The sequence below is a fragment of the Calypte anna genome, chromosome 12 (assembly GCF_003957555.1).
Source record: "Calypte anna isolate BGI_N300 chromosome 12, bCalAnn1_v1.p, whole genome shotgun sequence".
In the NCBI taxonomy this organism is placed as follows: domain Eukaryota; kingdom Metazoa; phylum Chordata; class Aves; order Apodiformes; family Trochilidae; genus Calypte; species Calypte anna.
Genome location: NC_044258.1, coordinates 10,244,198 through 10,264,552, shown reverse-complemented (window position 1 = coordinate 10,264,552; position 20,355 = coordinate 10,244,198). Strand labels below are relative to the sequence as shown.

At 46.3% G+C, this 20,355-nt stretch overlaps 1 protein-coding gene across 3 annotated transcripts in view; it reads right to left on the bottom strand.

Annotated features, from left to right (window-relative positions):
- Positions 1-2,478: 2,478 nt before the first annotated feature.
- Positions 2,479-20,355, bottom strand: part of MGLL (monoglyceride lipase) — a 98,358-nt gene continuing 80,481 nt past the window's right edge. For 2 of the 3 annotated variants that reach the window (XM_030458460.1, XM_030458462.1), the window contains 5 exons: positions 17,809-17,945; positions 16,202-16,312; positions 13,465-13,554; positions 7,171-7,386; positions 2,481-6,237 (listed from right to left, as the gene is read on the bottom strand). In XM_030458460.1, coding sequence (XP_030314320.1) covers positions 6,112-6,237; positions 7,171-7,386; positions 13,465-13,554; positions 16,202-16,312; positions 17,809-17,945 — 680 coding nt within the window. In that variant the 3' untranslated portion in view covers positions 2,481-6,111. Of the gene's footprint in view, positions 6,238-7,170; positions 7,387-13,464; positions 13,555-16,201; positions 16,313-17,808; positions 17,946-20,355 lie in introns of all 3 variants that reach the window. The other variant, XM_030458461.1, reaches the window with a different exon arrangement.

Here is a 20,355-nt window from a genome sequence, read left to right as displayed (position 1 = left end):
TTTTGTGTCCAGCCCTGTTGACTTCAGAACGTGACTGGCATTGAGGGGATGAGGATCCAGGCCCTGAGGCGATACGCAGGAGCGTGTGCTTTTTGGCGGGAAAGCTGATAGAGTCCCAGTGGGTAATAGTGTGGAAGGGAGGAACTGGGCTTGGAGAAGTTCAAGCATTTCCCAGGTTTTTGAGGTAGAACAAGCAGTATTGTTGTGCTGCAAGAGCCTGGAGTAAACCATGGGCCTCTTTAAGAGGCTTGAGCTTTTATATTGGTACAGTCATGGTCAAACTGTGGAGATGGCACCTTCCCACGTAACAGCTTGCAGTCGGTGTGTGCTGACAGACTCGTCTGCTCAGGGTGACACCGAGTTCCTCTCTCTGGCTGGGGGCAGCCTGCTGAAGGCTGTCAGCCTGGGGAGCTGGATTGTGTCCATGCCCAGCTCCCAGGGATGAGGGAACCCAGCTAGGTGATGGGAGGCAAGGCTTGGCTTGGTTCTCTGCTCACAGGGGGTGGGTATGCTGGCAGAGCAGGGTTTTGTTTAACTTTCTTAAGCTAAAACAGATCCGACATAACAGATTTATTAATGGAGGCCGCAGTGGCAAACCATTTGTCATTCGGGGGGCTGTTCTGAATGCAGGCACTGGTTCAGCCTTGAAGAAGTGCTGAAGGGAGAAGAGCAGAGAGCCCCTTTTAGAGAGTTGCAAATGGTTTCTGTGGTTTTAGGTTGGAAATCTGAGGTGGGTTATTGGCAAAAATCAACACAAGGGCTGCAGAGTGGCAGAGGATCTGTTAGGGAACAGCAGCCACAGGTGGGTGCAGCTATGGCCCCCAAAGGCAAAGCCCAGCTTTGTGACCTTCTGTGATCAGCACCTGGGTAAGGGGGCAACCATGCACTTGCCTGTCACTTTTCTTAGCTGTGGTTAACTTTTTATAAGGCTCCAAGTTCAGGGCAAGGTTTGGAGGGCATTTCAGGAGACAGGCAGATCAGTACCGTGCAAAGAGCTTGCTCTGATCCCTAGGGCCTGGATGCTTGGTTCCCAAAATAAGCTCTGAGAAATGAATGTAAGAGCTTTCCTGTCTCTGAGAAATGAATGCGAGAGCTCCTCCTGTTACCAGCAGAGCAAGCTTGAGGGGAAAGAGAGTATGACTGAAGAGTGAGATCTGCTCCTTCCTGGCTGCAGCTCTGCCTGTGGGTCTCTCCCTTCTGTTGGCTGGAATGGCAAAACCCAAGGCTGCTGCTTTGGCATGGTGGGTTAGGAGAGAGGGAGGTGAAGGGAATGCTCTGGCCTGATGCATCAGTTCATGGGCTTCAGGTAGGGTGGGGTTGGTCATTTCAAAACAATCCAAAGTAATTTGATACAGCTTTGCTAGGGAGAAAACTGAGCTCATCTGTCACACTGGGTTATCATTTAAACCGCAGTAAGAATAAAATGCTTCCTTTATTCTGTTGTCCTACAACTGCTTTGCAATTCAGGGTCATCCCAGGACCATTTGTAAAAGGCTGCAGAAGTGATGAACCATGGGAGCAAGGCTGTGCAGAGACCTGTTCTGGAGGGAAGGCCAAGTAAGTGCTTTATTTACTGCTCCTTGAGATATGCTTTAGGAGATGAATGCTGATCTTCCATATCAAGGCTGAGATGACATATCTCCCTTCTGCTCAGAAGGTTTTATTCTAACACATTCTTGGCAAAGCGTAGCAGAACCACCAATATTTTTATGAATTTTATTAAGATTGCTTCCATAGTAGGAGCCAGCAATCTGCTCTCTAGAACTCCTTCCACCCCCTTCCTCCCTGGATCTAAACTGAATTTTTACCCAGGAGTTTTAAAAGAAGTTTGTTGGTGGCAAGTTCAATGTCTTTCCCTTTTCCCAAGGCTTTCATTCAGAAGCTGAAAATGCTTCAGGTGAGTTGTCCAGAAAGCTTTTTCTGCTGTGCTACTTCATCAGTCTCAGCTGTTCAAGGTGCTGGTGTGACAGCTCCTTCCCGGAGATGGCTTTTCTTTTTTCCTGATTTTATGTGATCTTTTCCAGTCATGCATGCAGTTAAGCAACAGTCTTTCAGGTCTGAAAGCACACACAGGGAAAGTACTTATCTTGCTCTGCTGACTGAAGAGTTCACCATGCTGGCTGCTGTAACAGATCTGTGAAGGTCAGTATTTGGCATCTGGGATGTGCCAGTCATGCACGTGCCCCCCAGGGTGTGTTTTGGTGCAGGGCAACTGCAGGATGGGATGCACACAGGAGCCAGAAAGGGGAATCTCAGGCCTCCATGAGGCTGGGTTGCCTCTGGACCCCTGGTGCACAGTGGCTGGGGAGCAGGTGCCAGCCATGCTGGCAGTTCAGCAAAACCAGAAGGCAAAACCATTTGCAAATACTATCAGCAAAACCATTTGGCTGAAGCCAATGACAATTTAATAACTTTCTGCCTTTTTCTGCTCACCCTCAGGATGGATGGCAGTCACCAATGATGCCTTCAGCCACGCTCTGTTCAGAAAACATAACTTTATTATTAGTTGCAATATACATTGTATTCCTTTAAGAATCCTAAACTTGTATATGTTTTTTTTTTTCCCACTGAAAATACATGTGTATGTATATATGTTTTTATATATGTATATATATATATTTATAAATGTATTTTATTGAACTGGAGCACAATGGAACAAGAGAGACAAGCTCAGAAATTACTCGGAAAATTAAGTGTGATCTCCATGAGTGTGTGCTGGCAGTGGCCTAAGGTGAGTGGTATAAAAAGAACAGGCTAAATAGAAAATGTGATGGCCTGGGCAGTGGGGAATGGTCTCTCAGTGCTACAGGTGGTGGTATATACAGTAGTTACACGTTGCTATTGCTCAGTCAGGAGTGCCACCCATCCCTAAAGGCAGAGCGGTCTCCGGTGTGGCTCTGCACAGCGACGTTCCTAAGGCTGTCTGTGCTCCCTGCAAATGGTACCTGCCTTTTGGAAATAAAGCATAATTACATTTCCCTTGGCAGCAGCTCTGCTCGTTACTAATCGGGTCAGTGAAGGAAGAATTCCTCTGGGACATGGTGAAACCTAACTGGGTCAATATAAAGTAGCTTACGGGCAGGGTGAGGGATCAGCACCAGCAGTGGGAGCTGAACTGGGAGGGCTGAGCTGCAGCTGGTGCAAACAACATCTCAGCTCACCCAGGGTGGTTTGCTCCTGGTTCCTTCCCTCTGGGCTCATCTCCCCACTTGCAAACAGGGGCTGCTCCCGCACAGCTAAGCAGCCTACCAGGAGCTATGTTCTTGGGGAAGGCTGCCCAGTTCTTGGGGAAGGATTTCTTTGGGTAGGTTTCCTTGTGTTCATTTCCTAGAAGGTAATTCTTAAGAAAACTGGCTGAGTGGGGGCTGTAACCCCTGCTGTGCTAGGGGCTTGGGGATTATTAGGGTTTTTTTATTGTTGTTGTTTTTTCAACTTTTTTGTTTGGTAACCTCATTTCCAAACACAGCTTCCCCAGGCCACATGCCATTGCTGAGCTAGACAGAGGGACAAGCCTTCCCTAGATCAATGTGACTGGTTTCTTTTTCTTTCTGGTGAGCTGCAGATAATTCTTGGGTGAAAGGACACATTTCATCAAAGGCACTGACCATGGACCTTCCTCTCCCTGAAGCCAGGCTGGAAGGAGCAGAGAGGCTCTGACCTTTCTGCTGAAGGGTCACTTCCCTACCAAAGTGCTTGTCAATTTGGGAAAGGATGTAAAGAATGTGGGCATTGATTTGCTCCTCCTGGCTTCCTCGGGAAAAGTGCTTTCAAAAATCCCATCCTTAAATCATCATCCTGCTGCCACCCCTGCAATGCCTGTCATGCCTGGATCACGCCTACGTGATTCCCCTTCCAGCTGAAGCAGCAGGTGAGGTTTATCACCACTGTAGTGTTTCTCCTCTTGCTGTCTCTCCCCAGCAACATCTGGCAAGGAGGGATCTTGCTTGGGGAATGGAAGTTACAACAAGCCAGGCTGCTGAGAGATACAGAGTGGGCAACTCTGCATCACCTCCTTCCCAAAGCAAGTGTCACCAGTGGTTTAGCTGGGGATCATGGGAACAGCTGATTGCCCTGAAGAGTGAATCAAAAGCTGATGTTGCTGGAAGAACTACATCTCATCCCTCTCTTGAGAGGCAAGAAAATACAAATATGAAAGTGCTGGATCAACTGCACAAAAGCTTTCCTGACTTGGGCCCCTTAGGGACACCACAAGGCTGTAACCTGTATGCACACATCCTTCATCCATCCACACTGCTGGGACTGAATGGGACCAAGCCCTGATTCTGACTGTTATTGCACAAAGGTCCCTTTCCTGAATCTTGCCAGAACTGGGGCAAGAGGGGAGGAGAGATGAGTGACCCCCTCCACAACTGCGGCAGGTGAGATCCAGCCCTGGGAGCAGTGGCACAAGGAACAGTGATGGTTCCCTCTGCCGCTGGGGAAGGCAATAAGGGGCTGGTTTGTCACTGGGGGGATGCCCCACTCTCTCACAGTGCAACATTTGCAGGTGTTTTCTTCTTGCAAAACTGGAGAGAGAGGTGCAGATTAAAGCCATTCCCTTTGGTGAATGCCAAGAAGTGTATTTATAACTGGGGCCATCACCCTGGACAAACTATCAATACAATGCCTCTGTAAATGGGGTCTTATGTCTTTCCTCTGGCCCTGCTGCTACCAGGGACTCAGGCAGCTCTAGGATTTGGCTCATCTGCACCACTGGACCTGTTCACAAGCTCCTGCATGGTGGCTTGTACACCAAAGCCCCTGGATGCTCCAAGTGCAGCAAGATATATGTTGGATGAATGATGCCATCCTATAGTCTGCCTTCAGATCCTCATGGTGCTCAAAGGCATGTGCTCAGCCCCTCTGCTCTCTGATCTGCCCCAGAGGTGCTTATGCTGATTATGAGGAGATTGGGGTGAGCTTGGATGAGATCTCTGTTCATGGGGTGGGCCTCCTGCTAAACCAGTGGACCATGAGGACACCCACTGCTAATCCCCACCTACCAGATGCTCTGCTTCTCTCCAGCATTATTTTCAGGATATTTTCCAACTGATGAAGGAAAACAACAGATTATGACTGTAAAGTTATGGTGAGAGGACTGGATCCTGATAGGACAACATTATTCCTTGCCAAGAGAAGGAACAATTAACCCCTTCTTTAGACTCTCTTCCCACCTCTTCCCCAGCTCCCAGCCACCTCTATATACATCATATATTATATTACTATATATTCTCTTATAACTTTGCTGTTTCAGTAGCATAAGTGATTAATTCCAAGAGAAAGAAAAAAAAAAAGAAATTAAGAAAGCAGCCCCCAAGAATATTTATAGCATAGTTCATCTTGCAGAGGAGATAGGGTTTGGCACTGGGAAAAGCATGGGTTTTGAATGTGCTGAGTGGGTTTGATTGCATGTTCTTCCTCTTCCCTCTGGGATCCTCCTCTGATGGTGAAAATTAAAGAGCTGCTCAACACACTTTCCCCAAGTGCAAACTCATAGAGGACATGCAGGAGACTCTCTTCATACTCTCCCCTGCCCTGCTTATGAAGGCAGTATCCAAAGAGCTCTGACCTTGAAAACCAGCCTTTCACCTTCAGGGAGCTGTCAGCTCCCATTTTTCAGCCTCTTCTTCATACCCAGCACCTCCATACTGCTCTCCTCTCAAGGACCCAGGGGTTTTAAGGTACTGAATGGTGGGGCCAGGGAAGGGACTGTGGAATTAAAACCATTAAGTGGAAGATACTGGCTTCTTTAACATACCAAAAATTATTGCAGTATAAATACACCCCTGTCACCCCAGCAAAAGCAGAGAAGGGGAAGTGATAGGGGAAGTTTAGTGGATGAGGGGCATTTCAGTAAAATCACCCAACCTGGAGAGCTGTGACAACTGCCCTTACAGTTATCAATTCTTCCCCAGATTAGGGCAATGGCCATTTACATCACCGAGTAGTGCCCCACCCTGTGCCTCTTCCCCCCTCCCCCCCCCCCCTTAAGCTGTGCATGATAAAATATCCCAAGAGTCCCTCTATGTTAGACCTTTTCTGGAGAGACTTCCATTAAGAGAAGCATCGATTACCAGAAAACCCCAGTACAAGGTGCAAAAACAATTGCTCTTAAGTTTGGCTGCTCTCCCCAGGTTCTGAGATCTTCTGGCCAATCCATGTCAGTATTTCTGTGAAGACAGCAGTAGATACCTCAGGCAGCTCTTTGTGGAGGGCGTGATAGGCTTCCACATACACCTGCAACCAGAAGAGAGCAGAGAGTAGCTCAGAAAAGAAGTCCATATGAACAAATCAGCTTTCATGTCCCTCAGCTCAGCACTTGCAGGTTTAACACATCCTGCCCACACTTGGTCAGGTTTTTTCCTAGATGTGTCAGGTTATGACATCAAAAAGATGTCATTGGTGGTGCTGGCTGTTGGCAAGCAGGAAGGCACTGACACTGCAGCTAAACATCTGTGTTACCCCAGCACCATGCCCCTGAGGGAGATAAAGCCTGGCCCCACCCCATGCATTTCTTGCTTCCTATCCCAATAAAAAGGAGGAAATACTTACCATGCCCTTGGAATTTAAAGGATAATGGGGGATGTTCCCGTCATGCCTTCTGCAATTTTACTCCTTTTATGTCCCAACTATCCAGTTATTTTTTCAGTGACAAAAGCTCCCTGTCTCTCTTTCAGGCTCATTCATGTGCTAACAATTGGTTAATCAGCTGTGGTTCTCTTGAAATGAACAGATGTGAAGTAGCTTTTGTTGTGGGGGGCTTTGGGAAAGCTCCCCTGTACCTTTACATGCTGGGCATGTGGTAAGGTTGGTGCTCACACAGTTGATGTTGTTCAGAAGAGCTTTTGGGGTCACTACTTTGTCTGCTTATGAGCCTTGCTCTACTTCTGTGACAAGCTGCTTCATATCCAAGAGGCCCTCTAGGTACACAGCCACCCCTGGGTCAAGTCTTTAGATCACTCACCACCCCTTGCCCACAGCCCAGAGTAGGTGGTGAAAGGCCACCCTTGGGAGGGCTGCCTTGTGGTGAGGAGTCTTGCCAATGCATCAGCCCTGCTTTGCCTCCAGCTCTCCCTCCAGAGTCCAATAGGCTCCCTACCCCTAACATTTGCTCATAGTCAGGCCAACACTGATGGGGCAGAACTCTGAAAATAAAGAAAGCAAGATGACCTTGAGTGTTTTGTCCTGACTCTGCACTGTGTCCATCAGTAAATAGGACCCTTTGATATCACAGAGCTTGTCAGAAGAGCCGTGGAGCACCAGGATGGGCAAAGTCAGCTTGGGCAGAGCTCTCTCAATTCTGGCAATGGCATTCATCAGCTGGATGACAAAAGAGACCTTCATGCCACCGTGGTAGACCAAGGGATCAGATGTATAAGACTCCATCTGGCAGAGAGAAGAAGGTAATTTAAGGTTAGCAATATTTCATGCAGAAAAGACAAAGCGGATCAGTCTGGTGCTGAGGAGTCTCTTCCCTTGGCCTGCCCAGTCATTTCCTGCTCTGTCAGGACATCCTGCCATCAGAGTCAAGGTCAAGGTCTTTGTGGCTACCCGGAATGGCTCACACAACCTGGCTGACCCCATGCTGTGTGCTTCTCTCTTACAACACTAGAAAGTATTCAAGGCAACACTCTCTCTGCAGGCAAACTGTCAGTGCTGGACATAGACTGCTCCCATGGGGGGCACCTCCCTACATCTTTCTGCTCTGCTGTGTCTTTCTGTCACTTAAAAGTGACAGTCTCTCCTGCAGAGGGTTCTTCAGACTGTGTTACTTGAAAGCTGATGTCCTTAAGCTAGGTCCTTATCTTCTCTGCTGAGGGTTCTGGTGTTCTTTTTCATCTTCCCCTTCTGGGGATGAAGGCCATGACCTACACCTGCAGACAAGTGACACATCTGACTGCAAAGCACCCTTATGCTGAGGGGTCTTCTCTGGGTGCATGGACAAGGCAGCAAATGGTGGTAGTAGGTGGTAGGCAAAAAAAAAAGTCAACAACTTCAACCAGACTATGAGAATTAAAATGTAAAAGAGTTGGTGCAGAAAGTTGCTAGGAACAAGGAGCTCCTGCAGCAGGCAAATCTACAGTAAATATTTGTATACTGTATGTGTAGACTGCCCACACAGCCACTGCCACCTCAATATTTGCCAGAATGCTTTGATTATGGGTTGGTCTCTGGCACAGCCTCCAGTTTCTCCCAGTCCTGGCAGATGTTTATAGAAATTATGGTTATTTATATGTTAGCCAAAAACACATCTCCTCCTCTCCTCGCAGTCAGTGGGGTCTGTTCTAATTCTCCCTCACTTTGGAAAAATGTGAAGCCCTCTGCCTTATGCATGAGGCTGCCATGAGGGGACCACTGGTGTGAGGTGACCCACCAGGCCACCCCAGGGACATGCAGCTATTAGGTGTAGGCACAGAAAGGCACTGTAGCAGGACAACATGGCCTGCCTGGTCCCCACCAAGAAGCCAGAAAGTCCTTGGGGTGAATTGTGCCTTCATCTCCCTGTGAGATGGGATTGTCAGGGTGGCAAAAGGACACTATGTGGTGGACTTTCTCTGCTGGGGGGATAATAATTTGCCAGTGGGTGTGCAGCCAGTTTGCTTTATTATTGTCTCAAATGTGCTGGGGCACAAAGCACTGGAAACAGAGCTGGCAGCAAGCAGTGCTGATGCTCACAGGTCATTTTCCATCACCTTCCTGCTTCCAATCCCCACAATCTCCTGCTGCTTGAACCCATGGTTCCTATCCCTGAGTGCAGCAAGAGGAAGGAGTGGGTGGGAATTTGGGACTATCAGGCAGTGGCACCCTTCAGTCCCAGACCACAGTGCTGAAGATGGTCAAGGGGGTGAGAACTGTAGAGTGACTCCAGCTTGTGCTAGAGATGGATCAAAGACATTTAAGTTGTTGTAGCACTCATTTAGGGACCCTTGGTTTCAGCAGATGAGAGACAAAGACAGAGGTCCATCACAGCTCCCAATATTAGGATCTAATGTACAATATTTCCTCTTGAAAGAAAAAAAGTACCTGTGCATGCTGTAGTGAAATGAGGCAACCAGGTGCCACTAATTACCAGGGAGTGGGCATGAGCTTGTGTTAAGCCCACCTGTGCCTGATTAGGGCAGGCCCCAACTGCACATGAGCAGGATTAGGGGGCCAATAAAAGGTGAGGCTCAAACTCACAGGCTCAGCTCAGTCCTGAGCAAGCCAGCAGAGAGGTCAGTTGCTCTTGGAGCAATAGCACCGATCTAGGCTGATCAACCCTGAGGGCTATAGCCTCAGGGCACTATTTGTGAGTTTCTGCTGGAACACATGGTTGGACCTTGGAGCGTCGTACCCTAAGAGAGGTTCATCTTGCAACACATGATGAGGGATTAGAAAACACTGTTTGTACAAGGCCACTGCAAAGATGAGGTTGTAGTTATGGTAAAAGGATCCACTCTAAAGACATGCTAAAGGCCCTCAAAAACAGAGACTGAACAGCATCTGGGCTGCAAGGACCCTCTCAGTGCCTGACCACCTCTTTGGGGCAGAAACCTCCACCCATGTCCTCCACTCCTCTCACTGCCCTGCCTGCCGTGTCTTCTGTGCACTGCAAAGTGCTGTGAAAGAGCAAGAAGCTGCCTGTGTTTAAAAAGAAGCATCCTCTTGGGAAGGTCCTCATGGAAAAACTCAGGCTTTGACTTGCAGCTCCCTACAGCCTGGTGTGGTGTTTCTACCTCTCCCGTTGACAGCTGGGTGTACCTGGTTGTTATCAGCCAAATGTGTTGATTTTTCATCAACATTTTGAGCAAAACTACTGCATTGCACGGGCTACTTAGCACCTGGCTTCAGCCTAACCTGGGAGTTACTTGTCTGCATCTCTGTCACAGTCCTGTGCTTAAATACACAGTTTTGAGATGGGTTTCTTTTCATTTTTTAGTTTGGTGGGGGGGTTTTGTTTGTTTGTTTGTAATTGAAGGCAACAAATGTGGGACTTTGCTGGGAGGGGGAATCAGGAGGGGTGTGTGGATGGACTGACAGAAGTTCCCTTCCCATGGAATAAAACAATGTTGATGAATTCATGTGAGTTGGCCTCTCCCCAGCCTCAGAAATGCTAAGAGAATGACCTAGTGAGTTTCTTTCTTTCTCTTCTTTTCTAAAAGAACACGGATTTTTTAGCCACTGAGCAGCCAACAAATATTTTTATATAGATGATAGGAATGGAAAAAAAAATCACCCAATCTTAACCCAGATGGACCAGGACTGGAGGGAAGGATCCTGTTGCCAGCAAATGGACAGGAATCCTTGTCAATGTTCAGTGCATGGGAAGACAGCAAAGAGCAGCTTGGTAGGACAGAGAGACAGAGAAGAACGGGCTGTATATTCTACAAGCTATAAACTGCAAAACCTGCAAGCTCAGAGCTTCTGTTGGCACATTGAGCTCTGGGACAGTGGAGACAAACGAGTGAGCATGACCCTGGGGAGAGCCTGCAACCACTTCCAGCCACGGTCCAGCAAAGGCTCTGCAGAGGCCATCACAACAGCTCTTGTTTCTCTTTATGTAATGCTAAGACAGAGGCAGCCATTAGGGCTTCTGCTGCATTGTGTCTCTCTGCTCGGTGGTCTGTATCTTCCCTTTGCATTTTGCAGAGCAGTAAATTCACTGTAAGGCAATTACAGCCTCACCCTATGTGGACTCTGCAGAAATGAGACAAGTCAGGGGACTATTCTGCTGAATTAAATGGAAACTAAAAAAGATTAATGGAGTAAAGGGGTGCCCATCCCGGTGATGTAATTCCTCCTTGGAATAACAGAATTGGGTTTTTAAGGTTGCTTCTTGCACTCTTTTGTATCTCTTGCATTTGATATAGCAAGCAGATCAAACAAACATCTCCAAACCATCCTGTGTCTCAGTCCCTACACCCTGAGGGTGGCCTGCTGGGAACACAGGCTCATCAGGAAATTCTTGGATGGTGTCCCAAAAATATTTCTAGAGAATAGAAAGTTGGTCTGGCAGAAGAATATGTTTAACATTTAAATAATGGACGTTTCCAGCACATTGTGTGCTTTGAAGCTGTGTCTTGAGTCCAAAAGGAGGGTGGGGTGTGCATTAGAAGCAGCCAGAGGGCCAAGATGCTGTGTTATCTTCAGTTAAGGGCCTGGAGCCTCAAATCCTGGTGCTTGAAGATGGTAAGAAAAGCTGTGGCAATCCACAGCTGCAATGTCAGCTGGGTCTTCACTTGCAGGTGTATGGGCAGCACAGGAAGGAGGGTTTCTTATCTCATTTTGAAGATACTCCATTATAAGCAGACCCACATTTTAATCCACTGTGAAAGGCTTTCCCTCGCTCCACAGAAAGGGAAAGGGCAGAGGCAAAACAACAATGCTCAAAGGAAGCTCTTGAGAATTAGAGCATGACAGAGCAGAGGGAGCAGCAGCAAATATTTGTGTAGGAAGGTAACAGAACAGCATTTATCATAAACTATGTCCAGTGGTTGCTGTGGTGATTCATAACATCACCCTAGCAGCCTACATGGAAATGCTCAGTGAATATTGTGCACCAAATTAAGAAAGCTCACTGACACGTTTCTAAATACATTATTATTTGGGATGTCCCCACATCAGCACTTTTCTCCTGTAAAGCTGTTTAGTGCAGCACTGGTGTCTTCCAGCAGAGGATCCAGCTGTTGGAGGTGCATTTAAAATTGCTGCCCTTGAGGGACAGCTGCAGCACAGAGCTCAGTTGCCACACAGCACATCACTGAAGGAGCAGGCAAAGAGCCACAAGCCCCAGCCACACTCATTCTTCAGGTAGGGGTTAACACTTAAATTCCTCCCCTTCTTTAGGGCATTGATTGCTTTTATCCTCCAAATACAAATGCAGAAGTGAAAGCTTTCCTCTGTGTGAGTTTAGTGAATTAATTCTCTAATTTAAACCTTTTCTCTGAATTATATGCAACAAATTACAGCAGCTGAATGTAATTAAGAAATTTAAGTGGAGCTTGAGTGGAATCAGCCTTCCCAAGTATATATTTTGTGCAGCCTCATATGGTACTTAAGAACACGTCATATGGTGCATCAGTTAGATACAGATGAGTTTGCTCCATGCTCATCCTGACAGTTTCCTAGAACATACTCTGTCTTCCTTTTCTCAGTTCCTTGGATCTTTCTGTCTTCCACCAAGTGAAATGTTATGTTCTGTTCACAGATAAGTGAACTTAAAGTTGTTTGACCTAAAGCCTTTTTGGCAGAGCCAAGAAACAATGCCGAATGCCTGGAGGCTGTTCTGGGTGACCCTCTGCTCTGCAGTTCACCAGAAGGGTGAGTCAAGGAGGTGGGATATGCCAGGCTGATTGCACTGCCCTCACACAGACACTGACATTGTGTTTGCTCCTGAGACTTCCAGCTTCAATTCTAATGTCAGCTGAGCTGCCAGCCCAGAGGAAGGCAACTTACTAATTTCTACTTAACATAATAACCACTGCATGAACAGCAGGAAAAATGACAGCGTCTGCCAGTGAGATACCAGTTGACATGGAAGCACAGGAACAACTGCCTACTACACCAGTGAATCTCTCCTGCTTTTGACACACATTCAGGTGCCATTTTCTATCATTCAAGTTGATTACTAAATTACACCAAGTTCTGGGTCACTCCCCTCTCCAGATGGGGCAACTTTGCTCACCCACAGTTCATGTCTCCCTCCTTTCACGTGTCCCGCAACACTGAGAAGGAAAAAAACCTCATTATGTGTTGTGGCAGCAGTTGCAGCAAGATTTGGTTTTGCTGATGATGGTATGAACAGGCTGCAAAAATTATTGCCAGGAGTGAGTATAAATGGGAGAGGAGCCCCAAGCTGCGCTGATGCTAAAAATCATCACCCAGGAACAGCTTCATACACTGTTGTGGTGGTGGAGCTGGAATTGCAGCTCCTTCAAGTATTATTCTCAGGCACAGCATAAATACATCTCTTATTTAGAAAGGCTGTAGCAGAGCCAGTGTGTAATCCAGGAGACCTTGCAGGTCTCTGGGGCAAGCACACTCTTTTCCTCCACATGCATTCAGCACAATGTGATCCAGTTTGTAGGCAGGAAAACAAATCCCTGGGATTGTAGAGTTTTGCATGGATTCACTGCAAAGAGCAAGGTTGGGAAAATTGACTTTAGCAGTGTGTCTGCAACCTGCCCGAGCTGTTTTTTTGCTGCTGCAATGAGTGGTGGTACTGTAGCAGAGACAAGCACCATCCCTACATGGTTTCCATCACAATTGTAGCAGAAGTCTCTGTTATGCCCTATACCTGGAGTGGCTGCAAAGGGAAGAACAGCTCATATCCCATGGTGAACCAAGCTTTCTGCTATTGTCAAGTTGGTTCCACTGACTTTAGAGATGGTTCAGCTTTTTACACCAGCATAGATCTTACCCTTGTGATTCAGCAAAACACTTTAAAAAAAAAAAAAAGAAGATAAAAGGCATTAAGGTTCTCACCTCTTTCTTGTTCCGGGAAATTGCATTTGGATCTATGGACCCCAGTGACAGGTTTGGGAGAACAAAGTTGAGCACTTTTGCTGCAAAAACCTGTGGGAGAGGAAAGCAAGTAGTTAGAGCAAGAGAGGTAACACAGAGGGAAAAATCCTGAGCTGATGGACATCAGCACTGAAATTAAATAGTTGAGAAATGGCAACTGATGCTGTAGAAAGATCCTCAGGGACTGGAACAACGGGATGTTCAGTTGAGCTGGAAAAGTTGCAACCAGCAAGAGATCAAATGGGAAACAAAAAAATGAGAGAATATCATGTACTTCAGTCTTTAAGGCATAGGCTGAGGGTTAACATAGGATTAATCACTGTGTAACTCTCATCTTTTTGAAATTTTGAAGATGGAGAGCTGAATTTTGTCCAGATTAGTTGAGGAGAAAGGGGGAAAGAAAGTAAGATCCCTCCTGCACTGGATTTGCAACTGGATGCTCCTGACAGGCCACAGGATTTGAAGGGCATTGATGACATTCTGCTTTAAAGAGCAGAATTTGACTTTCCTGCCTGTAGTCATCAAATGCACTGCTTCTACTGCTGCCAGGGCTGATAAGCAGCAAGGGAAGGTATTTCCAACACAGACTGAAGGACTCAGTGTGTAATCTGTGCCAGTGTTATTGTTGCCTTGAGCTCTAGTTTCTTTAGGCCAAGGTAAATTCTTGCTCCGCTGGAAACTTCCCCAGCAAAGGGATGAATGCAATGGTCCTTGGGAAATGGCCCAGGGCCGAGAAGTCGGACCAGTTCCAAGGAAAAACCAAAGCTTTTGTGCCTCAGATGCACAAACACCAATGGAATGATTTTTAGCTCTCAGAGGAAAAAAAAGCACGTGAGTGTTTCAGCTCGGCTTTACAGGAAAACATGGCTTACACAGGAATATTCTGCCTGTTCTCACTCCTTCCTCTTGCAAATACCTTTTCAACTCTAGGACTGATTTCAACTAAATTTGACAGAGCAGAGGTATTTCAGGAATAATTAATTTTTTATTAGACAATCTTTTATTTATGCAACAATAGATCTGAATAGATCTCAACAAGAAAGAAGCTTACTGTGCACTTTTAGTACTGCATGCAAGAAACTCTCTAGGAAAGGGACCACATAAACACTTCCAAAATACTTCAGTTAGAGATTAGCATTTCCTACAGTGAAATAAAGCAAAAATCTGGTACGGATCTGCAAGAAACCAGACTACAGTAATACCACTTCCCACAGAACTGATGAGTCCTTATTTCAGAAAGGCTTTAGCATCTAGCAAAAGGTATATTTCTAGAAGAAGAAAAAACTTCACATATTTTCCTTGATACGTTTTCCTTCCTAGAAACAGAAGGCTAACATTCAGATTTCAGATTCAGACTCTCCATATTTTTTTATTTTTAATATTTATTCATTTTCCCTTTCCAAAGTAAGAAAAAACAGGGGCACTAGTGCTTGTGTGACCATTATGCTGAGTGAGGTACAGCCTCACATGGGAAGAATCAGCTACCAAGCCTCCTAAAAGCACACTTTGGTGCTCCCATACCTATTTTTAAAAGTTCTCCTGGACTTGATGACTTCAGGATTCATTTCCCTTATGAAAAAGGGGTGGCACTGCAAGGGAGGCTCTCAGAAGGAAAGTACTGACTGGCATTCCCCCAGTGCAGACATCAGTTGGATTTTGCATTTTAAGGCTAGAGGTCCTAATGCTTTTTCTTCAGTGGAAGAGTGAGGTGATTAAAAAGCACTTTTTTGGTACTTGTAATGACTTATGGGGTCGGTAGATAGCTTTAGCCACAGCAGAAGGTGTGAAAAGGTTATACTAAAAGCTGAAGCAATGTTTCTTTTCCCTCAGAACAACAAAACCCAGGAGAAATAGCTTAGAAGTAGATTAAAACAAAAAGGTAGTTCGAGGAGAATAATCTGGAGAGAAAGGATAAAGGAACAAGTCCTGTGGAAATGAGATGGTCTGTCCTTCCTGCTATCTTAGCTAGTCCTTCCCTTTGCTTCCAGCTTATTTTGGGATTGTTGTTTATTCTTTTAAAATCCAGAAAGGAGGGGAGAGCTGAGGGTCAGTTGCCTTGCAGAGCCTCCCTGGGGAAGGGCAAAGTGGAAGCACAAATATGGATCAGAAATAGCTCTTGAAGGGAGATGTGAATGGAAGGGGGGTAAAGCCAAAATCCAAACTAAAGGAGATGGTCTGGACAAGGATCAGTTATAGAATCAATACATGGAACTCTGCTGGAGCAGTGATGCTTTAGTTGGGAGTCTCCTTTGAGGCTTGTGAAGGAAGGGTTCCTGGGAGTCAAGAGCTTTAGTTTTGTTTAGAAATTGGTCATCTCCCAAATGCCAGAAATAACCCTGGCCTGACTCAGCTAGCAGCCTGTGTTGCAACCATACCAGACTCTGTATGAGTCAGGAAGAGAACTGCAGGAGAGGAAGGGAAAGGACAGCACTCTGTGGGCTGCCACAGGGTGTGGTGAAGAGAGCAGTTTTGTGACTCTGATATAAATAAGTTTTTCTGGACAAATTCAGAATTCACTTCCCCTCTGGAAAGCAGGGGGAGCTAGGGGGGGGGAGGCACTTAGAAGAGAAGTAATGACTGGCACCCCAGTGGCACAGATCTCAGGGGCATTTTGCATTTTAAGGCTTTTTAAGGCTCTTTCCATGTTTCCTTCAGTGTCAGAGCTAGGTGCCTGGGTGTGATGCAGGTTTGTACTTACCTTGATGGGAGTGGCAACTTCTGGGCTGGCTACCACTAAAGGAGAGATTAACAGCATGCCTGAAAACTCGCTGGGTCTCTCACTAACTGTCAGTATGGAGATGGCTCCCCCCTGCAATGCAAAATAACAGCCCACAGCTTAATACAGGCAGCAACATCTCATTTATATAGCAATCCTGTTACTGGAAGGGGTCTATCCCAAACAAGCATATTATTTCTGCCCCAGGGAGAGTGCAGTGGGGTCAGTGAGGAAGGCTGGAGGAGCAGGGTCACTCAAAGTGGTTGTTTTTTGTTGTGGGAGAAGAAACCTGATTTCTGCTCTCATGTTGTAAACCCTCACACCCACCGAACTTAACTTGCCGTGCAATGTCTGTCAGCTCCCTAGGATGCCTCGTGTCCTCCTCTCTTAAAAGGACTAAGAAGAAAACATCTGAAGTGGTAGTTCAGGTGGGACTTAAAACTAAGTTGAGGCTCTGTCAGTGTGACAGACTGGTGCTGCATTGGAAAGATGCCATACAGCTGGGATTGCTCCATGCATTGTGGCACTGGTAATCTGGGCAACAGCGACACTGCCACCCAGCACGTGAAAATCTTCACTAATTACTGGAAGTTAAATATTCTTGTCAGTGTCCCCCACCCCTCCAGCCTCACAGCACTGTGCCCAAGGCCTGACAGTGAACACCCAGCTTGTGGCTCTGGGCTGAAGGCCAGGGTGGGCCCCTTCCTGCATGAGGACAGTGGCTGATGGCACGAGGAGCGAGGGACAGAAAGGACCTGCTGGCTTGCTTGGGAAAGTTTGCAGAGGATTAGTTGCCAAGGGAAATATTTGGTGAACTTCCACGCTGCTGGAGAAGCAGGGGCTTGTTAAATGGAGCAGCAGCAAGAAGCATCTCAAAGACCTCACTGGGAAATTAGCCCCTTGTTACAGTGGCTTTGGAGCCCAGCGAGCACTTCAGAGCATGCCATGCCTTCTTATGCAAGAACACTTCTTTATCTGAGCATGGCCTGAATCCCAAAGTACTTATTCATTTTCATCTCCTCTGGGAAGGCAGAGAGAGCAGATCAATGACATCAGTGGGAATATTGCTAGCTTGAATGAAGGGATTTGGCCCATGCTGTCAGAATTAGACTTCAGATCTGTTCACCAAATCAGTGCCTTTGTTTTTGCAGCCCTAATCCCTGGTACATTTTCCTGTTAGGTTGTTTAACAGAATGAGGCTACAAGGTATTTTCATGCTTCATCCTCAAGCCACTCACAAAGCTTTGGAGGGCTTAACCTCCTGGTTACTGCTGAAAATGAAAGGAGGAGCCCAGTGCTGCAGGGAAGTGGTGGGACTTACCATGTACCCAGTGTGAATGAATGATCCTATTATAAAATAGGCCTGTTCTTGCAAATGCACTAATTAGGGCCATGATCTGGGTGGAAAGTTGAGGACTGACTATACTCAAGGCAGACCTTGTGGGGTAAAGGCGTGTTGACAACTCAGACAGTGAATGAAGTGGAAGGGATGGTTGCTTGCAGTTGTGTTTTTGGTACTGTGGGCTGAGTTATTTACAAGAGTAGCACTGGGCCTGGGTGCAGCCCAAAGAGGGGGGAGTGGTGCTTACCATGGAGTGCCCCAGAATGAAAACAGGCAGCTCAGGGTACTCTTTCTTCATGAGATCAATGTGCTGCAAGCTGTCCCTGATGAAGACGTGGAAATCTGAGACAACCATACGATCACCCTCACTCTGCCCATGACCAACTGTAGAAGGAAAGGAGAGCAGGCATCTAAGTAATTTGAAGCAGTGGTTGCAATCAAGAAAGACTTTAGCAGAAACACCTCTGTTAGACTGTTACTGTCCTAACTTGACCTTCTCCTGCAGTCATCTCTCAAGAGAAAGAGGGCTGCAGAAATACAAAGAAAGTGCACAGAACTATTTTGAAAGTGCCATACTGTCTGTGATCTGGTTAAAATTTTTATTTCTGTGTTTCTACCTGGTCTGAAAACTGCAAGTACTGATCTAATCTCCTGCAGCCTTCAACATCAGGGGGAGGAAGGCAGAAGGCCTGCATCTTGGGAAATCAGTTTTTGTCCCAAGGAGCACAGCTGCTGGGGCAACTGTACTGAGCCAACTGCTGTGGAGGAATTTGGCAAGAAACAGAAAAATTCTGCAGACTGGATATGGTATGGTCTCTATAAATGTATTGGAGCCATGGACACAGCCTTTCCCAGTGCCTGGTGCTGACCTCTGCAGGGTCCTGCCTTTTCTCACTGCTACCCTGGAACACTGGTTGGGCTGAAAACCTTCCCGGTGAGGAGATGAAGCGAAGTGACAGTGGTTGCAACAGCCTGCAGAGGGAAAAGATCACATGGCATGCTCCTCCTAAAGAACTGTTAATGCAAACTGTACTGCCCCTGGTTGCTGTTAGCTCATTCTGTATCTGGGAATTATCTTGTCTGATCAAAGGGAAGGGAAAGACTAAAATGGGAGATGGTGAGTTGCTATGGGAACAGCAGCATCCCTGACAGAGGTGGAGCCAGCATCTCCACAAAGACAGTCCCAGGCAATTTGGAGCTTGCAAAGGCTTGAAGTTAACACTACGTTGGGGATGCAGTTTGCATGTTTACCTGACCTACATATTATCTATCACACATAGAATTCTCCCTTAAAAACAGCCTTCTTGCTTGTTTCTGTTCCATGCCAGACGCTAAGGAAAACTCTGTAGGGGAAAACGCATCCCATCCATATGGGACAGGGTAGAGGGAGCCTCAAACATCTCCCTTCTCCTGTGTGTCTCCCTAAGCCTCTCCAGCGGGCATTTCAGCTTACTTAAAAGCACAAAGGGGCTTGGCAAAGGATGTGAAGTGCCTAAGAATTGTTTACATGCTGGATTGAACCCCTTCTTGTGTTCAGCAAAGAAAAATATTACCCAACTGAAAGGTAAAGGTTTTTCAGTTAGATCACCTGGAAAGAGTCATACTAGAGGAAATCAGTATGTTTAAACTTATTTTTCTTGCAAGCCATCCAAAAACTCACTTTCCAAACTAGCAGAGCTCCTAATAAAATTTGGGTCTAAATACACTCCATCTAAACAAAACTGAACCTCAAACTTGCTCTTCTTTCTGGGTCTCTTGGCAGAGAACACTGCAATTAGTCCTGCTCTCTGCCAAATAAACCCAGAGACCCATGCTGGTCAGTTATAAATGACATACTGCCAGATCTGCTTTCCACACACACACACCTCAATTCCTGCCAAAATATGATATAGGAAGCATCTGCCATGGAGCAGTGACCAGAAACAAACCAAAGAGCCAGTTAAAATACAAGTTGCAATAATCCATGGAAGTGAAGCCATGTGAGTGGCTAGTGGATCTAGTAACTTTAAACTGATTTTTATTACAGATGGAAAGGGAGCTTTTCCTGACTTTTGTATGTGTCCAGTCCTCTCACTATGTGGACATCAAATGTCCGATCTGCTTATTATTTAAACTTCAAAATTAGCAGGTTAATATGAGTTGAATAGTCCAGAGAGAGGAACATTTTCTTTTAGCAGAGCTCTGCACTTCCACTTCTTTTTTCTCCTGTGCTGCTTGCACTTGCTTCTAGTATCTCTACAGTGACCATGTAAGACAGCTGAGCAAGCAGAAACAGCAAACCCAAGTGGCCTGGGCTGTCTATGGGCCATGACTACCTCACTATTTATGGTTTTGCTCTAAACACCAAGTACTGTATCAGCTACAAACTACTATTTTTTCTCCTTCGTAGTGCCAAGCCCTCCTGACAAAGGCAGAGCCCAATGCTGCATGCTCAGGTGTGGAGCAAATTCCTCCTCACAGCTTCAGCAGGAATATTTTGCTACAGAAGATGAGGTGACAGGGGAAATGGAGGGTCAGATGTTGACTTCAGCTATGCTGCTGTAAATTTACCCATTTCAGCGGCGTTCCTTAAAGTTCACAGTCATGGGGGACCAGAAAAATATGGGCTAGGTTGTTTTTTCAGCCTTTGCTCCCTATTTATTATGGAAAAGCCATAAAACAGGGAGAGAGGACATGAGAAATCTGCTCAGGGAGCAGTAACTCTCCAGGCAAAATCTGGATCTTGACTTTTCACATATTTTGAGGTTTCCACTTTAGGTGAAAGGGGATGGTTTGGATCCTTTTCTCATTGTAG